The sequence below is a fragment of the Eschrichtius robustus genome, chromosome 6 (assembly GCF_028021215.1).
Source record: "Eschrichtius robustus isolate mEscRob2 chromosome 6, mEscRob2.pri, whole genome shotgun sequence".
Classification (NCBI taxonomy): domain Eukaryota; kingdom Metazoa; phylum Chordata; class Mammalia; order Artiodactyla; family Eschrichtiidae; genus Eschrichtius; species Eschrichtius robustus.
The window spans coordinates 65229162-65248135 of NC_090829.1; the positions used below are offsets into that span (position 1 = coordinate 65229162).

The window sequence follows — 18974 nt, forward strand, 5'->3', positions numbered from 1 at the left end:
AATAATAGAGTGCTGAAGGCACAGGCAGAGGGAGAGATAGCCTTGCTGGTACTGCCTGCTGGGGAAAGCAATGCCACCAGTACACTCTTTATTCAGAGAACCAAAGTGCCAAGCAATGGCAAACAGTTCAGCTCAGGACAAGAGAGCTGTGCTAGATGAAAGCCTACCAGGTCCTAGGGGTTAGGCTGTGGTTTGAGAAGGGAGTTAGCCATCACCCAGATGGACAGTGGGTGAGACCAAAGGCCACTGACATACTCTGTATGTTACAAAGGGTCCTGTGAAGAGACCAAGATGGGACCAATGAAATAGAGTTGCGAAACAAGGAAAGGAAGCTTCATCATGAAGTCTCAGAGGACAAGATATCTGGAAATAATTTCCTATCGGACAAGACCCTCCGGTAGGTTGCAAGAAGGTGTAACCTCTATTAAACAGGAGCAGAAAGCCTCAGGGGTGAGCAAGTTAAGATGAAAACACAATAGGATGAGATAACAAGGATAGTGAGGTAGGGGAAAACTGCCATGAAATTACGTATGCAACAGAAGTATTAAAATCATCACTGGGGGAAAAGTTAGGGAAAAACTTAACTTAATAATGTATAAGACAAAGGTGAAAAATTCTTTGTATAGGGTAGCCCATTATGCCCCAAGTTACTGTTATATCCTCAAATTATTCATCCATTAAAACACTATTAGAATGACTTCTATGCTGACTAAACTGGAATAAGAGGGACCAGATTTACCCTCCTAGTGATGCAACTAAAAAAACTGGACAAAAGATATGAAACAATGGTCCATAGGACATTGCATATGGCCAACACCAAAGGGCAATCCCAAGAGATGGGAAACAAATGAGGTGATCCCTACAAATGCCACATCTTACTGACTGGAAAGAGTTTCTAGGCTGTGGCACAGGGAGGGGAAACCCAGGCAGATCCTGGAAGTCTCTCTGAGTTGCAGAGATGGAGCTGGGAATCTGGGGAGCCCAAGGTGACTGGAGTTCACAGAGCAGAGCACTGAAGAGGAGGGAGCTGCACAGAGGGAACTCCAGCTGGCTCTGCAGAAGGTCCCTTTGAGTAATCAGCAGAGAGTTCCCTCAATTATTCATCTGAGTAGTGATTAGCACAGATGTGTGAGGAAACTACCTGAGGCTGGGGAAGGAATCAGGATGAGAGGGAACAATCCCTGGAAGGCATAGAGAACTAGGCATAGTGTCTATTCCCAGCAATCAGAGTAGAAAACTCCCATAATTCATGAATCATTGAGTAGAGTACTTAGAGAGTTTTGCCTTGCTAACTGGGCAAAATTAGCCCTAGAAAAAATGCCTCCCTGGTCCTACCTAACAAAAGCTTGACCCAAAAAGGTCAACCTACCACCAAACCAGCTTTACAACAAATGCTAAAGGAACTTCTCTAGGCAGGAAACACAAGAGAAGGAAAAGACCTACAATAACAAACCCAAAACAATTAAGAAAATGGTAATAGGAACATACATATTGATAATTACCTTAAATGTAAATGGATTAAATGCTCCAACCAAAAGACATAGACTGGCTGAAGGGATAAAAAAGCAAGACCCATATATATGCTGTCTGCAAGAGACCCACTTCAGACCTAGGGACACATACAGACTGAAAGTGAGGGGATGGAAAAAGATATTCCATGCAAATGGAAAGCAAAAGAAAGCTGGAGTAGCAATTCTCATATCAGACAAAATAGACTTTAAAATAAAGACTATTACAAGAGACAAAGAAGGACACTACATAACAATCAAGGGATCAATCCAAGAAGAAGATATAACAATTGTAAATATTTATGAACCCAACATAGGAGCACCTCAGTATATAAGGCAAATGCTAACAGCCATAAAAGGGGAAATCGACAGTAACACAATCATTGTAGGGGACTTAAACACCCCACTTTCACCAATGGACAGATCAACCAAGATGAAAATAAATAAGGAAACACAGCTTTAAATGATACATTAAACAAGATGGACTTAATTGATATTTATAGGACATTCCATCCAAAAACAACAGAATACACGTTCTTCTCAAGTGCTCATGGAACATTCTCCAGGATAGATCATATCTTGGGTCACAAATCAAGCCTTGGTAAATTTAAGAAAATTGAAATCGTATCAAGTACCTTTTCCAACCACAACACTATGAGACTAGATATCAATTACAGGAAAAAAACTGTAAAAAATACAAACACATGGAGGTTAAACAATATGCTACTAAGTAACCAAGAGATCACTGAAGAAATCAAAGAGGAAATAAAAAAATACCTAGAAACAAATGACAATGAAAACACGATGGCCCAAAACGTATGGGATGCAGCAAAAGCAGTTCTAAGAGGGAAGTTTATAGCAATACAATACTACCTCAAGAAACAAGAAAAATCTCAAGTAAACAACCTAACCTTACACCTAAAGCAATTAGAGAAAGAAGAACAAAAAAACCCCAAAGTTAGCAGAAGGAAAGAAATCATAAAGATCAGATCAGAAATAAATGAAAAAGAAATGAAGGAAACAATAGCAAAGATCAATAGAACTAAAAGGTGGTTCTTTGAGAAGATAAACAAAATTGATAAACCATTAGCCAGACTTATCAAGAAAAAAAGGGAGAAGACTCAAATCAACAGAATTAGAAATGAAAAAGCAGAAGTAACAACTGACACTGCAGAAATACAAAGGATCATGAGAGATTACTATAAGCAACTATATGCCAATAAAATGGACAACCTAGAAGAAATGGACAAATTCTTAGAAAAGCAGAACTTTCAGAGACTGAACCAGGAAGAAACAGAAAATATAAACAGACCAATGACAAGCACTGAAATTGAAACTGTGATTAAAAATCTTCCAACAAACAAAAGCCCAGGACCAGATGGCTTCACAGGCAAATTCTATCAAACATTTAGAGAAGAGCTAACACCTTCTCAAACTCTTCCAAAATATAGCAGAGGGAGGAACACTCCCAAACTCATTCTATGAGGCCACCATCACCCTGATACCAAAACCAAACAAAGATATCACAAAAAAAGAAAACTACAGGCCAATATCACTGATGAACATAGATGCAAAAATCCTCAACAAAATACTAGCAAACAGAATCCAACAGCACATTAAAAGGATCACACACCATGATCAAGTGGGGTTTATCCCAGGAATGCAAGGATTCTTCAACATATGCAAATCACTCAATGTGATACACCATATTAACAAATTAAAGAATAAAAACCATATGATCATCTCAATAGATGCAGAAAAATCTTTCGACAAAATTCAACACCCATTTATGATAAAAACTATCCAGAAAGTAGGCATAGAGGGAACTTACCTCAACGTAATAAAGGCCATATATGACAAACCCACAGCCAACATTGTTCTCAATGGTGAAAAACTGAAACCATTTCCACTAAGATTAGGAACAAGACAAGGTTGCCCACTCTCACCACTATTATGCAACATAGTTTTGGAAGTTTTAGCTACGGCATTCAGAGAAGAAAAAGAAATAAAAGGAATCCAAATCAGAAAAGAAGAAGTAAAGCTGTCACTGTTTGTAGATGACATGATACTATACATAGAGAATCCTAAAGATGCCACCAGAAAACTACTAGAGCTAATCAGTGAATTTGGTAAAGTAGCAGGATACAAAATTAATGCACAGAAATCTCTTGCATTCCTATAAACGAATGATGAAAAATCTGAAAGAGAAATTAAGGAAACACTTCCATTTACCACTGCAACGAAAAGAATAAAATACCTAGGAATAAACCTACCTAAGGAGACAAAAGACCTGTATGCAGAAAACTATAAGACACTGATGAAAGAAATTAAAGATGATACAAACAGATGGAAAGATATACCATGTTCTTGGATTGGAAGAATCAACATTGTGAAAATGACTATACTACCCAAAGCAATCTACAGATTCAATGTAATCCCTATTAAACTACCAATGGCATTTTTCACAGAACTAGAACAAAAAATTTCACAATTTGTATGGAAACACCAAAGACCCCGAATAGCCAAAGCAATCTTGAGAAAGAAAAATGGAGCTGGAGGAATCAGGCTCCCTGACTTCAGACTATACTACAAAGCTACAGTAATCAAGACAGTATGGTACTGGCACAAAAACAGATCAACAAAAACAGATCAAATATAGATCAATGGAACAGGATAGAAAGCCCAGAGATCAACCCACGCACATATGGTCACCTTATCTTTGACAAAGGAGGCAAGAATATACAATGGAGAAAAGACAGCCTCTTCAATAACTGGTGCTGGGAAAACTGGACAGGTACATGTAAAAGAATGAAATCAGAACACTCCCTAACACCATACACAAAAATAAACTCAAAATGGATTAAAGACCTAAATATAAGGCCAGACACTATAAAACTCTTACAGGAAAACACAGGCAGAACACTCTATGACATAAATCACAGCAAGATACTTTTTGACCCACCTCCTAGAGAAATGGAAATAAAAACAAAAATAAAGAAATGGGACGTAATGAAACTTAAAAGTTTTTGCACAGCAAAGGAAACCATAAACAAGATGAAAAGACGACCCTCAGAATGGGAGAAAATATTTGTAAATGAAGCAACTGACAAAGGATTAATCTCCAAAATATACAAGCAGCTCATGCCACTCAATATCAAAAAAACAAACAACCCAATCCAAAAATGGGCAGAAGATCTAAATAGACATTTCTCCAGAGAAGGTATACAGGTTGCCAACAAACACATGAAAGGATACTCCATATCACTAATCATTAGAGAAATGCAAATCAAAACTACAATGAAGTATCACCTCACACTGGTCAGAATAGCCATCGTCAAAAAATCTACAAACAATAAATGCTGGGGAGGGTGTGGAGAAAAGGGAACCCTCTTGCACTGTTGGTGGGAATGTAAATTGATACAGCCACTATGGAGAACAGTATGGAGGTTCCTTAAAAAACTAAAAATAGAACTACCATATGACCCAACAATCCCACTACTGGGCATATACCCTGAGAAAACCATAATTCAAAAAGAGTCATGTACCACAATGTTCATTGCAGCACTATTTACAATAGGCAGGACATGGAAGCAGCCTAAGTGTCCACTGACAGATGAATGGATAAAAAGATGCAGCACATATATACAATGGAATATTACTCAGCCATAAAAAGAAGTGAAATTGAGTTATTTGTAGTGAGGTGGATGGACCTAGAGTCTGTCATACAGAGTGGAGTAAGTCAGAAAGAGAAAAACAAATACCGTATGTTAACACATATATATGGAATCTAAAAAAAAAAAAAAAAAAAAGGTCATGAAGAACCTAGGGGCAAGAGGGGAATAAAGATGCAGACCTACTAGAGAATGGACTTGAGGACACGGGGAGGGGGAAGGGTAAGCTGGGACAAAGTGGGAGAGTGGCATGGACATATATACACTACCAAATGGAAAATAGATAGCTAGTGGGAAGCAGCCGCATAGCACAGGGAGATCAGCTCGGTGCTTTGTGACCACCTAGATGGGTGGGATAGGGAAGGTGGGAGGGAGGGAGACGCAAGAGGGAAGCGATATGGGGACATATGTATATGTATAACTGATTCACTTTGTTATAAAGCAGAAACTAACACACCATTGTAAAGCAATTATACTCTAGTAAAGATATTAAAAAATTAAAAAATAAAAAAGTAAAAAAAATTAAAATGACCCATGTTTGAAGTTAAAAAAAAAAAAAAGGTCCTGAAGAACGTAGGGGCAGAACAGGAATAAAGATGAAGAAGTAGAGAATGGACTTGAGGACACGGGATGGGGGAAGGGTAAGCTGGGATGAAGTGAGAGATTCGCATGGACATATATACACTACCAAATGTAAAATAGATAGCTAGTGGGAAGCAGCCGCATAGCAGAGGGAGATCAGCTCGGTGCTTTGTGAACACCTAGAGGGGTGGGACATGGCAGGTGGGAGGGAGATGCAATAGGGAGGGGATATGGGGATATATATATACGTACAGCTGATTCACTCTGTTATACAACAGCAACAAACACAACAATGTAAAGCAATTATACTCCAATAAAGATGTAAAAAAAAAAAGGGGTCAAACTATTTCCACGTAAACCTAAGTGTATCCCAAAACAAAGCTCAAGAATATTTATAGGAATGCAAAAATATCTAGTACAAACAATGTAAAATTTTCAAAGTTTGGCATTCAATAAAATATTGCTACGTATGCAAAAAAGAAGAAAATGTGAACAACAATAAGGAGAAAAATCAACTGAAATGGATCCAGAAATGATAGAGATGATATAATAGACAAAACGTTTAAAATAGTTATTATAACTCTATTCCATATATCTAAGTAGCTGGAAGAAAGATTGAACATGTTAAGTAGAGACATGAAAGATATTTAAAAATGCCCACATCAATTGTCAAGATATGATATACTAAATGAAAACTACAAATATACTGAGCGGGATTAATAGCAGATTAGATATTGCAGAAGAAAAGATTAGTGAATTTGAAGCATCACTACAGAAACTATTCAAGAGACTACAAAAAAGAAAAAAAAAAGAGTATCATACCAGTGAGCTGTTGGACAACTTCAAGTAGTCAAATAAACATGTAATTGGAACATCTGAAGAAGAGGAGAGTCAGGAACAGAAAAAAAATTAAAGAAACAATGGCTGACATTTTCCCAAATTTGTTGATATTTGATAAAAACTATGGAACCTCAGCTACAAGATGCTCAATGAACCCCAAACATAAGAAATATATATAAAACTATACCAAGGAACACCAAAATCAAATTGATTAAAATCAGTGATAAAAATCATAAAAGAGGCCAGAGAACAAAAGACACCTGATATAGAGAGAAACACAGATAAGAATGACTATAGTTTTCTTACTGGAAACAAAGTATGCTAGTAGCCAGTGGAACAACATCTTTAAAGAACTAAAAGAAAAAAAAAACCTGTCAAATTAGAATTCTTTACTCAGTGAAATGTCTTTAGAATTAAAAGGCTAAATAAAGAATTTTTCAAATGTACAAACCATATAGAGTTGTGTTACAAGAAGTGGTAAAGGAAATCCTTTCACTAGAATTACACTATATGGAAACCTGGATTTATACACAAGAATGATGAGCACTGATAAATATAAATAGATAAATATAAAGAATATTTTTCTTATTAATTAAATCTTTTAAAAAGATAGTTAACTATGACAATAATAACATGCTGTGTGGTTTATAACATGCAGAAGTAAAATGTAGAAGTTAAAAGCACAAAGACCTGGATAAGAGAAATGGAGGTATGTTGTTGTAAATTTCTTATAGTATATGTAAAGTGAAATTCTGCTACTTGAAGGTAGACTGTGATAGTTAAAACAACTAAGATAAGAAAGGAGATAAAGTGAAATCATAAAAAAATTCAATTAACTTAAAAGAAGGCAGAAAAAGAGCAAAAGGGAAAAAAAGAACAGAAAAAAGAAAACAAATAGCAAGATGGTGGTTTTAAACCTAACTATATCAATTATCACAGTAAATGTAAATGTTCTAAAACTCTAACTAAAAGGCAGATATTGTCAGATTGGATTAAAAAATAAAACCCAACAACACGCTTCCTATAAGAAAGTCAACTTAAATATAAAGACACAAATACATTAAAAGTAAAACAATGAAAAAAGATATACCATGGCAACACTAGTTAACCAGAGTGGCTATATTAGTTATGAATATAATTATAATAAAGTAAATTTCAAAGCAAAGAATATTACTAGGGATAAAGAGAGTCATTTCATAATGGTAAAGAGGTCAAGTCATTAAGACAACATAATACTCCTACTAAACATTTCTACCTCTAGGTCTTTACCCAAAAGGAATGAAAGCTCTCCATACAAAGATTTGTATACGAATATTCATATTTTATTTTTAATAGCCAAAAACTGGAAACAACCCAAATGTCCATCAGTACATGAATGGATAAACAAATTGTGGAATATCTACCTGTATACTGAAATACTAATCAGCAATAAAAATATGTTAATTACTGATACACACAACAACATGCATGAATTTTTAAATTATTATACTGAGTGAAAGAAGTGGAAAAGAGTACATACTGTATCAATCTATTCACATAAAATCTAGAAAATGCAATCTGGCCTATAGTACAACAAGCAGATCAGTGGCTGGATGGAGATGGAGATGGAGATGGAGATGGAGATGGAGATGGGTGGGTAGGGAGGGTGGGAGAAAGGGATGATAAAGGAAACTTTTGAGGCTGATGAATATCTTCATTATATTGATATGGTGCTGATTTTATCGGTGTATACAGACATAAAAACTTATTAATTGTACATTTTAAACATGTACAATTCATTTTATGCCAATTGTACCTCAACAAAGCTGTTTTAAAACAAAATTGTCAAAAAAACCAAAAACCAAAAAACAAAACTGTCGTTATGTGCAGATAACATAATACTCTACATAGAGTACCCTAAAGACTTCATGCAAAAACTGTTAGAACTAATAAATGAATTCAGCAAGGTAGCAGGATACAAAATTAATATACAGAAATCTGTTGCATTTCTTTATACTAGCAATGAAATATCAGAAAAATTTTAAATCCTGTCTAAAATTGCATCAAAAAAACCCAGAAAACAAAAAACCTAGGAATAAACCTAACCAAGGAGATGAGAACTATAAAACATTGATAAAGGAAGTTGAAAATGATTCAAAGAAATGGAATGATACCCTATGCTCTTGGATTGGAAGAATTAATATTGTTAAAATGGTCATACTACCCAAAGCAATCTATAGATTTAATGTGATCCTTATCCAGCTACCCATGACATTTTTCACAGAACTAGAACAAATAATCCTAAAACTTATACAGAACCACAAAAGATCCAGAATTGCCAAAGCAATCCTGAGGAAAAAGAGCAAAGCTGGAGGCATAACCCTCCCGGACTTCAGATAATACTACAAAGCTACAGTAATCAAAACAGCATGGTATTCGCACAAAAACAGATATATAGATCAATGGAACAGAATAGAGAGCCCAGAAATAAACCTATACACTTGAGGTTAATTAATCTTTGACAAAGGAGAATATATAGTGGAGATAAGACAGTCTCTTCAGCAAGTGGTGTTGGGAAAGCTGGACAGCCACGTGTAAACCAATAAAATTAGAAACACACCCTCACGCCATACACAAAAGTAAACTCAAAATGGTTTAAAGACCTAAATATAAATATGACACCATAAAACTCCTAGGAGAGAACATAGGCAAAACATTATCTGACATAAATCATAGCAATATTTTCTTAGATCATTTTTCCGAGGCAAAAGAAGTAAAAGTGAAAATAAACAAATGGTACCTAATCAAACTTAAAAGCTTTTGCACAGCAAAGGAAACCATCAACAAAATGAAAAGATGACCTACAGAATGGGAGAAAATATTTGCAGATGATGCAACTGACAAGGGGTTAATATCCAAAATATACAAACAGCTCATAAAACTTAATGTTAAAAAACCCAATCAAAAAATGGACAGAAGACCTAAATAGACATTTCTCCAAAGAAGACATATAGATGGTCAACAGGCACATGAAAAGAAGCTCAACATCACTAATTATTAGAGAAATGCAAATCAAAATCACAATGAGGTATCACCTCACACCAGTCAGAATAGTCATCATTAAAAAGTCTACAAATAATAAATGCTAGAGAGTGTGTGGAGAAAAGGGAACCCTCCTACACTGTTGGTGGGAATGTAAATTTGTGCAGCCACTATGGAAAACAGTATGGAGGTTCCTTAAAAAACTAAAACTAGAGCTACCATATGATACAGCAATCCCACTTCTGGGCAAAGAAGAAAACTCTAATTTGAAAAGATACATGCACCTCAGAGTTCATAGCAACACTATTTACAATAGCCAAGACGTGGAAGCAACCTATGTGTCCATCGACAGATGAATGGATAGAAGATGTATTGTATATATATATACAATGCACTATTATTCAGCCATTAAAAAGAAAGAAATAATACTATTTGCAGCAAAGTGGGTGGACCTAGAGAGTATAATACTAAGTGAAGTAAGTCAACAGAGAAAGACAAATATTACATGATATCACTCATTTGTGGAATCTAAAAAATAATACAAATGAATTTATTTATAAAACAGAAACAGACTCACAGACATAGAAAACAAACTGATGGTTACCAAAGGGGAAAGGGAGTGGGGGGAGGAATAAATTAGGAGTATGGGATTAACAGATACATACTACCATATATAAAATAGATAAGCAACAACGATTTACTGTATAGCACAGGAAACTATATCCAGTATCTTGTAATAACCTATAATGGAAAATAATCTGAAAAAATATATACCTGAATCACTTTGCTGTACACCTGAAACTAACACAATATAATATATATATATATTTTTTTAATATTTATTTATTTACTTATTTGGTTGCGCGGTTCTTAGTTGTGGCATGCGAACTCTTAGTGGCGGCATGCATGTGGGATCTACATCCCTGACCAGGGATCGAACCCGGGCCCCCTGAATTGGGAGCGCGGAGTCTTAACCACTGCACCACCAGGGAAGTCCCTAACACAAAATTATAAATCAACTATACTTCAATTAAAAAAACATTATGACAGCCTTTTCCAAAGATCCTTTGGTTACCAGAGCTTTGAATGGATCTTGAGCCGTTGTTCTAGTCCTCATTGAGGTCTACTGTTCAGTCCAGCAGTCGAAATGCTGGGGCCCAGAGGGACTGAGTGGCACACAGTCCCCCTGGTGTCCTACCTGCTCATGCTGCCTTACATGAAATACCCCTAACCCACACCCATCGAGCACATCCCTCAGGGACTACCCTTTTCCAGAGCACAGAGGTTTTGCCCAGGTGCCACATCACATACCCTTCTAAATGAGGGTTCTTGGGCAGAGCTGACTTGTTCCACCTTCTCTCTTAGTCTCTGCATTACTTCTTGCCTTTCAGTTGGGCTGTGTGGAAAGAGCACCAAGCTAGAGGCAGAAAACTGGGTTTGTGCTAAATGGTGTGTGATCTTGCACAAGAATGCTTATTCCCCACACCCAACCTCAGTTTTTTCATCTGTTAAAAGACAGACTTGCATTAAAATTGATGTTTACCAGAAGTTTGGAATGACATGAATAATGTTTGTGAATATAATGCCAAGTGAAAAAGAAAGCTGGATCCAAAATTATATATATACAGTCTGATTCCAGTTCTGTAAAAAATTTATGGAAAAAACCCTACAAGGATACATATGTATAGGTGTGTGTGTGTGTGTGTGATCACATTGGTAGATTTAGGTGATTTTGTTGTTTCTTTAGTTTTTCTGTACTCTTCAGAAAATTTTTTATTGATACAACGTGTTACTGTTAAAACTGGAAAAAAATAATAAAAAAAAAAATGGAGGGACTTTCCTTGAGATTCCAATAGTCCCAGCTGCTGAACCATCTCAACAGCCTGAGGAACTAAATAAAAACCAGGGGAATGAAGTTCACATTGTTTATCCCATCTTTTCATGGGCATTCGGGGAAGGGTGATTTCAGCCCTTCCTGAGCTGACATCCTGACAATGACATGTTGCTCAAGGCTCTGAGCCGACCTCTGGACTCAGTGAAACTCCTGTCTGCTGTGCCTATGGACCCAACCATGCCCCCACCTGGCTCTGGGAATGAATAACTTAAAGCGGGTTGTTCTAGATCTGAGCTTGGAGCTTGATCTGATAGGCATAAACAGCCATATCAAATGAGAATAGAGTTTCTTCTTCTTGGGCAACAGGAAAAGGGTGGAATTTTCAACAGATGGCCTGATTTAAGGTGATTCCAGAACTTGGCTCTTCCTTGTTGGCAGAGGCCCTGCTCTGTGGTGTCCACCTGTCCCTACATTCTTGTTTTTGGTGAATAGTGGCATCTAATTAAGACATTCATGGAAGGTGGCCCAACAGGAAAAGGATTTGCTACTTAACATCACAAGTTACAAAAGAGGATGAAAAAATGCTGTACACCTCCCTGGGCCAGTAGTCAGATAACTGCCCTTTCATGACTGGACCACAAGAGACTGATATTCTGCATGCACGGGAAAACAGTGCATGATAAATCACTTCTCCAGGAGCAAGTCTCTGGAAGTTGTTCTGAGACCCCAAATGATACAGATATTGCAAATAAACATGGTGGTCAAATAAGCCAGCCAACGTCTATTATCATCATTCATTATCTTTTCTCAAATATCACATAATGACAGGATCCCCACTAAGTCCTTGTCTGGTACCTTGGAAACTTCAGCCACTGAAACAAACCCTGCCCAGACAATTTGGAACCTCAGGGAATGAAGTGTAACTTCTCTCAGGTTCCTCTTGAAGTTCCAGATACTTGGACTAAGAACATCTATGGGTAAAGAATCTGGGTAAAGAAAAAGATGCTTTTCTTTTATTTTTTTGCTGAGAGTTTAGAATAATCTCAAAGCTTCCAGTTTGAAACTTTTCTTTCTACCATGAGAATGATTTATGTCATAAAATGCCCTCTCTATTCCAAATAAGATTTAAGACTTATTTATGACTTTAATCCATTTGACCAAGGGGCCCAAGACCTAGCACGCCTGGGTGAGATGCTGGGCAGAGGGGTGGGTGAGCTTATACTTTGCACAGTCTTGCCCTGCTGCTGTCCCTGAAGGCCTCAGGAAGGCACCAATACTCTTAATCCTTGCTTTCTGGAGCTCTATGAGAAGTCTGGATTTTGCTGAGCTTATGGTCCAGAGGCAATTCTCCTTTCCCAACCATGTTCTTCTTTCCATTCAGAGTGAATTTTTGATCTCATCAGTCTTTCAGTTACACACTGAAAACTCTATAATCCTCTAGTTGCCCTTTTGGCAATGACTGGAAAAAAGATGAGAACTACATCTATCACCCACTCGAAGAAATTCTCTCATCCTAAGTCTCTGTTACAATTAGTTCTCATTCAGTTGTATTATCTCTTACCTATTCTGCCATGTGTGTATGTATGTATGTAATATATATTGAAAGATACAATAAAACTGCATCTCTTTATCCCCTGGGCACATCCCAAGAGCTGGAATTCACCAATGTGCATCAATCTTTTCCAAACAATAATGCAAAGGAAATAAGGTCTGTCTCTCTGAGTCTTTGTATGTGAAGCTCCAAGAGCAACCTGGGAGGGAGACAGTCCCTGAGAGTCCTTCCATGAGAAGACGATGCCCATCTGACACAATTGGAGACTGAGGGTGCAGACTGAAGGAGATCTTGGCAGACATGATGAGTTGAGAATAGGGTGTGCTTCTGGAGGGTGGCCTGAATAATAATTGGTAATATTTACTGAACATTTACTCTGTTCCAGGCACTATACTAAACATTTTACACACATAACTCACTTAACCTTTTTCACTTACTGTCATCTCATGTTACAGATGGGGAAACTGAGGCACAGAGACATTGTTCAAACATACCCAAGGTTTCAGAGCTAGGTGTTGTCAGAGCTGGGTGTCAAACCCAGGAAGTCTGTCTCTGAAGTCCGGATTCTTAACCAATATGCTTATTACCTGACCCAGCTTAGGTTGATAGTGTCCAGGAAATTTGTATTATATCTTAGAACAGAGGTCAAGGAGGATAATCTTTGTTCTTTCCAGTTTTACTAGGAGCTTCTGCACTTGGGACTGTGCCTGTCAATAGCCTGTCAACAGAGGAATGGCCTCCCATTGATAAATGTGCCGGGGAAGTTTCCACATCAGTCATGACCCAAGAGAGGGTGCATGGACAGCCAGGCATCATGACGGTGGCTCCACTGGGAATGCAGCCTTGATCATTCCACTAGGACCTAACCAAACTGGTGCCTTTACGTGGAGACAAACCTTAGTCCAGGCACCTCAAGAGAGACCACTGCTTCCTATCTTCGTGCAGGAAAGAGCAGCAGCTTGGAGGATGGACAATTCTGGGTTGAATCCCCAGCTCCTCAGCTCGCACAGTGGTCTGTAATCTCCTAAAGCCTCAGCTCCTCAGTGTGTGACGTGGCATGGCTACAAAGGCTAAGGTGAAACATGCAATAAAGCAGGTGCCTGGCAAATAGATCTTCAAAACAACATTAGCTGGCTTCCTCTTGCTCCTCTCAACTTGTTCAAACAAGTGCATGTAAATATCGTGGGAAATCAACCAGAGCACACTCTTACCCTCTTTCCATAACCCCCTTCAGCCATTCACTGGTAGCGTCATCTCCACCTCAGCCCTACGGCCATTTCTTCCCATATGCTCTCTGTCTCTCTCTCTTTCTCTGCCCCCCGCTCCCCCCACGGTACACTTTCTCCTTTTCCCCTCTTTGGCTAGGCAGACCCGTCAGAAGTAAACATGTAATGAGCTGTCCGAAGTCCTGACCCGCCCTGTTTTGGGACAAATGAAGCAAGAACCTTCATCCAGCCTCAGAATCCCAACACATTTGAGTGTCGGGGGCCCCAGAGATGGAGGCAGACAAGATCTGCTCAAAGGCATACAATTACATGGAGACAAAACTGCTGGTTAGATTTTCCCCCTTCCCCAAGGATGAGGTACTGCCCACTCCTCCCCCAAAGACTTACCCATATCAGGGGCACAAGCCTCGTCTGCTTTGGCAGCATTATCTGCATTCTGTATGTTGGAATCTGGGGAATAAAAAGAAGATGTAGTGACCAGCCCATGCCCTCTAGGTTTTTAGAGAGGCAGGTAGGAGACTTTCCCACAAAGTCTGGATCACTTGGGTTATGCCCATGTCTCTGGTGTCAGCTGGGTTCATGCTCACTTATTGGGGTTGGTAGTGTCTCCCCCATTATAGCCCAAACTTCAGAAAGACAGTAACCACGACTTTCCCCTCCGGTGACTCTCCCAGGCTCGTCCCAGCCTGGGCACAAGAGCTGAATGTGCTCTCCAGGGACTGGCAGCTTTTGTGGGCGGCCCACCCGCCCCTGCCATACATTAGGCTGTGCCTCCTCTTCTCCCCATCCTCTCCTCCGATCCTGAGTAGCAGGAATTATGCCCTCTTTATTTCTCTTAGTGAGAGATCCATCAGACAGGGCTTCCTGAAAGGGCAGGAGTCTTGGTCTCCTGGTCTCCGTTCCCCCCTCTTCTCCATAGGGAAGTTACCAGGCACAGAGGACCATCTAGGAGTGCAGGCTGAACCTGTGGCAAGTGGGTTAGAGCTGCAAAATCTCCCTTCCATCTTGGGGAATGCTGGTCCATGTACCTGCGCCACTGGCTTCGCTGTTGCTGGCCCCCTCCTTTGGGTGGTCCGGGGTCTCCTGTCTGGGCTTCTGGCTGAAGGCCAGGAAGAGGTGTGTGCTCAGTGGCTGTGGAAGGTCCACCTCCAAGTACGCCCTCATGAACAGCTTGAAGACGTCATAGCTAATAGGCTGAGAAGGGATAAAGAGGGAAAAGTCAGTGGAGAGAATTGAAGAGACAGAGGGCGGGAGAGAAGAAGAAAGAATGGGGGAGCTGGCAATGGCAAGGGAAGCAGAAGGGAGCGGAGTGATTGGTGGGGGCAGGAATGAAAAGGCCTGGGAGTTGATAGAGGGTAACAAGCATAGGGAGCGGGGGTAGGACGTGAGGAAGAGAAAACGCTGGTGGTTGTGTGTTGGGGCTTGGTGGGCCATGGAACCATGGGAGGCTTTCGTAACAAGACATGTCTAAGTTTAGGAAGAAAAGGGGGTGCTGAAGACTGAGCACTGGGAGTGAGGGCTCTGCCTGAGTCGGGGACCACATGAGGGTCTTGTCTCTAATGAGCAGGACTAGGTCAGTGCTCTGGAATCCTAGGTAAGATGAAGAAGAATGGTAGGGAGAGGGAGGTGGGGAGGACAAGACAGGGGTATGGGATTAAGAGATACAAACTACTATGTATAAAATAAAAAGCAACAAGGATATATTGTACGGCACAGGGAAATATAGCCATCACTCTGTGATAACTTTAAATGTAGTGTAATCTATAAAAATATTGAATCACTATGCTGTATACCTCAAACCAATGTAATATCATAAATCAACTGTATCACAATAAAAAAAAAAGATGAAGAAGGATGTAGTTGAAAACACAGTGGAAAGGAATCGCTCTTCTGAGGTATGTCAATTTCCTGCTTATGCCGTGAGGGATGTGATTCCTGAGGATTCAGGTCTCAGAAGATAAAAAAGAACAGGCTCCACCTTTCATTACTTTCATAACTGACCTTCTTTGGACAACCCTCAAGATAACAGGGCAGGGTGTGTGTCTGGCTCGACTGCTCTCAAACCATGTCCTTGTGAAGGTTTCAGGCACTAGGAGAGAAGAGCAGGAAGCCAAGGACAGAAGGTAAAAACCAAGAAACAAAGCCAAAACCTCTCCCTGCTGTATGTCGCCCAGTGCTGCCTGGCTTCTGGTCCCAGGTTGGGAGAACTGTGCCAGAAAGGGCTGCTGCACTCAGCAAACACTCGGCAACAACAGTGAGCAGTGAGTCATCACTGGCTTGTGCTTTGATGGCATCAGATTCTTCATCGAATCAGCAGATGCTCCTGGAAATCATCTGAGGAAGCACTCCTCCAAGATCTGCTGTGCAGGCTTTTGTGAATAATAGTGATAAAATCCCTTTTTGGGAGCCTACTTGGCTCTCTCTGAAAATGTTGGTAGCATTTAACCCCTTGTCTCTTCTGGAAGATCTGGGAGCCTTCCCAGAACCAGAGTTGGCTGGCACGCGCACGATCAGGTTTTGGATACAAAGTCCTGGTCCTTAAAACAAGCAATGCCCTCTGGACCCCACCAGGAGGGAGCTTGCAAGGCAGTTTCTCCTTAGCCCCAGGCTGGGCTATTTAAACATCTCTTTAGCAGAGTGAAGGAAGCCTGATTCAGTTGGACAGAGGATAATGAAGGCTCATTACCAGATGAAGGCATCTCTAAGCAAATGGTGGACTCACATTTCTTGTGACAGCCACCAATCTCTATCTCTCTGCCTTTCCTGCCCCAGAATCTGTGTGTCTCTCTCTTGTACTCTTTCTGTCCCTCTCTGTCTTCACTGCCTCAACACCTCAGAATGTCCCTTCCACACACATCCTCTTTTTCCCAGTACACATCAGCAAAATCTTTTCCTCCCACTTTCCCAGTGGAACCCACCATGACCTGCAATTCCACCCTCCCTGCCTCTGATGGCATTTCCCAGCACCTGCTTGTCTACCTGCAAGCACGTTCAGGTCACTCTTCCAAAGAAACTGCTGGCTGCTCGAGCTACTAGCCTGTGCTTCTTCCCTTCCCCTTCACACTTCTCCTCACCTCCTTAATCCATTCAATTTGGATTCCAGCGCATCACCTCTGAATCTGCTCTCTTGAAGGTCACAAATTCAATGGTCTTTTTTTTAGATCTTCCCATCTTTATTACTAATTTATTTTAAAAGGCTCTTTTTGCATCGTCCTTTCCTTTGCACTATTTTAATCGACAAGTACTGTTTTACAATATAGTTTTGAGTTCCAAAATGTTGTTAATTTTTTTTCTGGTTGGCCTCAAATTGAAAACTATCAGCATATTTCTGGAAAACAGTGTATACTAAATGATTTAACAAAAAAGGAAATTCAGTTAAACAAAATCTTACATAATGCTCTTAAAAAACCAAAGCTGAAAGATCTTCAAACAAGATCAGCGTGAGATTCAGGAGACCTCGTGGCTGGTCTGAGGTCCACCACATTTTCCTCCTTTTTTGAACCTCAGGTTTTTCTTTAGCAAACTGTGAATGCTGGACCAGAAGATCTCAAGTTCTAAACTTCCATTGGATTCTTCCTTAAACCAGTTCCTCTTCCTGACCCTACAGTTTCTGTTCATGTCAATGGCAGCATTATCCTCCAAATACTCCAGGCTCAGCTTGAACTCCCAGTTGTCTGAGATCAATTCTTGTCCCTTCCTTCTTTCCACTGTTCTTTCGCAACGTCTGTCATATCCAGGTCTTTTCTGTATCCATTGCCCGTCGGCCCCACCCTGACAAGGCGGCTATTGAAGTCCCCCATGCTCCTGGTTTTCGACTCGTGTTTCATGTGTCCTATCTGTACAACTGCAACGCCCCTCAAAGGCTTCCAGGCCTCCACCTCCATCTGTTAGTCCTCTCATCTTTTCCATCCTTGCCAAGGTGATCTTCCCAAAGCGCAACTCGGATCAGACTCCTTCCCAACTCAAAAACTTTCCATGGCTTCTAATTGCTCATGGGAGAGTTGAGATCACTTGTCTCCAAACATTTAAAATCATGCGCCCTTCTGTAAGATTTTCAAGCATACATTGCCATTTATCTTTACTTATACATTATATATATGTACTACTGTGCTCCGCTACGATACATTATAAAAGACACACAAAGAAATTAGAAAATGGAAATTAGATGAGATAAAAATCAATGTAAATAGAAGGTCTAATATGCAGGGTTCCTACAGTCCAGTGGATCATCCTGTGCACTCCCTGAGTCCTTTGGGATTCACAGCCCTACCATAATCCCCCTCCAACCTAGATCTGTAGCTACTTCAAGTTCAGAGACCATTCTGGTCTTTTCTCCTACTATTCTCTGTGTGTACCTTCACATTCTGCCCACACTGATCTCTGTGTTCTTTCCTGGCCAAGCTTCCATGTGCTTACATGAATTGCTTCCTTCTCTACCTGTTAAAATTCCAGCTATCCTTTATGGCCCAACTCAGATGCCACCTCTTCCAGGAAGCCTGGTATGATCTCTTGTGCCTGAATTGCTATACATTTCCACCTTGGTTCCTGACTTGGGACACTCATATCTGCTGCCCTCGCAATATACAGTTGTTCATGACATACACACCTTAGTTCCTCGACTAGATCTAGGGCTCCTGGAAGGTAGGGAAATGTCTTATTTCATCTTTGTATCCTCCACACCACCTATCACGGTATTTCCTGATAGGTATTTTAATGGACGTTGGGTTTCTAGTTGGTACA

The 18974-nt window shown here is 39.9% G+C and overlaps 1 protein-coding gene across 4 annotated transcripts in view; it reads right to left on the reverse strand.

The window, feature by feature from the left end:
• The window catches only part of DGKG (diacylglycerol kinase gamma), a 158953-nt gene that overhangs the window by 121273 nt on the left and 18706 nt on the right, over positions 1-18974 (reverse strand). For all 4 annotated transcript variants that reach the window (XM_068545449.1, XM_068545448.1, XM_068545447.1 and 1 more), the window contains exons 3-4: positions 15263-15428; positions 14622-14684 (exon numbers count right to left, since the gene is read on the reverse strand). In XM_068545449.1, the coding sequence (XP_068401550.1) occupies positions 14622-14684; positions 15263-15428 (229 nt within the window). The remainder of the gene's footprint in view (positions 1-14621; positions 14685-15262; positions 15429-18974) is intronic.